The sequence below is a fragment of the Rhea americana genome, unplaced genomic scaffold (genome assembly GCF_003343005.1).
Source record: "Rhea americana isolate MKP2758 unplaced genomic scaffold, rheAme1 scaffold_14, whole genome shotgun sequence".
NCBI lineage: Eukaryota > Metazoa > Chordata > Aves > Rheiformes > Rheidae > Rhea > Rhea americana.
Genome location: NW_028185483.1, coordinates 7,346,844 through 7,349,148, shown reverse-complemented (window position 1 = coordinate 7,349,148; position 2,305 = coordinate 7,346,844). Strand labels below are relative to the sequence as shown.

The 2,305-nt window shown below is 40.5% G+C and overlaps 1 protein-coding gene across 2 annotated transcripts in view; it reads left to right on the top strand.

Annotated features, from left to right (window-relative positions):
- The first annotated feature begins 996 nt into the window (after positions 1 to 996).
- PLOD2 (procollagen-lysine,2-oxoglutarate 5-dioxygenase 2) overlaps positions 997 to 2,305 on the top strand; it is a 37,567-nt gene continuing 36,258 nt past the window's right edge. For both annotated transcript variants that reach the window (XM_085298645.1, XM_085298644.1), the window contains exon 1: positions 997 to 1,089. In XM_085298645.1, the coding sequence (XP_085154771.1) occupies positions 1,054 to 1,089 (36 nt within the window). In that variant the 5' untranslated portion in view covers positions 997 to 1,053. The remainder of the gene's footprint in view (positions 1,090 to 2,305) is intronic.

Sequence of the window (2,305 nt, the reverse complement as noted above, 5' to 3'; positions counted from 1 at the left end):
AAGGATTAGTGGGAATGTTTTTCACAGCAGCCACCTTTACCAGATGTTACAGTGCTGGTGAAGATAAACCCAGCAGACTTTTTCTGGGAAAATGAAGCAACAACAGGCACTGTGTCTGGAATACCCATTAGGAGTGATTAATTTTACTTTCTGTAAGGATTGATTTCATGAGCTGTGTTTAGAGAACAGCTGTTGCTTGAACGCGGACCAAATTGGGGAACTGAAATGTGCTCTGGGATCTAGGCTGGTCTGACTAAARTACGTGATGTTGGATACGGGTCCTGTGTTTTTGATAGCTTTGAATTACATCTCTCAATTATGCAGCATATGGGATAGAGCCTGGAATATGGAAAGGAAATTGGTTGCAAAGTCATTTGCTTGTATGCATTAAATGGGCAAAACGAGCACTGGTGTAGTTTATAGACACTAGGTTCTGAATAAAAGAAAGGGCCTCACTTTTTTGTCTCTGCCAAAGGGCTTGAAAGTGCTAAGCACAGCCTGTTTGAGGACCTGTTCCCATTGGATTTTCCATCCTCTTTTTATCAAGAATATTAAACTTATTGTCACTCCACCTGTTGTTGCTTTTAAGAGTTACTGAGGTTGGGTGAAGTTCTCTAGTATCATTCAGCCACGTGATAAGAGCTCGCAGGATTAGCTCAGACCAAAGAGTAATATGTTATTTTGGTTTCAAAGAGTCCTTCCTGTCTAGCAGTCATACTGGCTTTGTTTTTATCTCTTGAGCTGATTATTTATATGATAAATCTATTTCTATGCTTCCTTTTCCTGAGGATAATTTTAAATACGGGATCCTCATCCTTTGCAGTTCCTTGTTTGATGACGTCTCAGGTTTGTAACAGGGCACTCCATTCACCGCCTGTCTTTGAACAGGACACATGCAAGTCTTAAGGCTCCTTGGTCCAGTGCTGTTCAGCATGTTTTTGTTATAAACTGTGGCCTGCAAATGTATTAATACACGTTCCTTTTTTCCCTCCCTCAGATAACCTATTAGTTTTTACTGTAGCAACTAAAGAAACGGATGGCTTTCACCGATTCATGCAAACTGCAAAGCACTTCAACTATACAGTAAAGGTATTGTAYATTTTCGTGCCATAATCGTACTCTACAGCCTGAAGACAGAAATGGTGCAGTAGTAACTAGTTGCATTAGCTTGCTTGCCTATTGGGGTAAGCAATAAAATCAAATAAAAATTACAGAGCCCAGAGGTGGCTGGGACATCTTGTACATGTCCCTGCAGGTGACCCTGCTGGTGGCCCTGTTGTGCATCTGCCAGCCCAGCTCTGAATGTGCCTGAGGAGGGGGGGCTTCCTCCACTACCCTGAAATTATTTTACAGGTTAAAGTTACTGTGATCAGGAAGAGGTATTTTTTCTTTCTTTCTTTCTTTCTTTCTTTCTTTCTTTCTTTTTTTGTTTTTACCCTTCATAATCTCAACAATTTCCTGATGTATTGTTTTATTATTATCAGTTTTGCTGTTTTCCCTTTTATTCCAAGCGGTCCAACATCCCCTAGTATCTTCAGTCGTCTATGGGTTTTCTCATGTGTTTCATATAGCCTTGTTTTGCAGTGCTACATAGTTGTTGAGTAGCTGCGTGAATACCCCTGTCGTCCTGGCAGTCCTCGGGCAGCCAGAAGGACTTTGTGCATCCCCTTGTTCCTTAAACGAGGCTGGATCCCTTCTGCGGAGGAGGGAGGATCACAAAACTGTAAAGTTGCATTGTGTTTTCCAAGAACCTGTAATTCTCTGAGAGGACAAAACGTTTCTGTCGCTCTTGCCAATCTTTCCTGCCTCGCTTGGTGTCTAGATATATCACGTCCTGAGGTTGGCCTCTGCATGACCTTGGGAAAAAAGGAGRGCCCTAACTTTCTTCTAAACTTTCCCCGCAAATTGATCCTGCAAGAAAAAATCTAGGGTTTCACAAGTTGTATTACAATTTTTTTTTTGCCTGTTTAGCAGAGTGTTAAAACTATAAATAAGAAAGACACTAATTACAGTTGTCCCCCAATTATTTCATCTGAGAAACATTTGGGTTTCTGTAACTTGATTTCTGCCACTGAACTTGGAAGGCTGGAGTGAACCTTTCCTAGTATATTAATGCTGTGTTAAAACACCCTAAGAAGCCTCTAGGTACAGCTATTAGCTTTACAGATTTGTCCAAAACACTATGCAATTATAGTTCTTCTAGGTTTTAAATGTAAAAAAGAAACCAATCAAAAAACTCCCCCCAAAAAACAAAAACAACCCCACTCCACCTATTAAATACTCAAACACCACAAAAAGCTTAAAG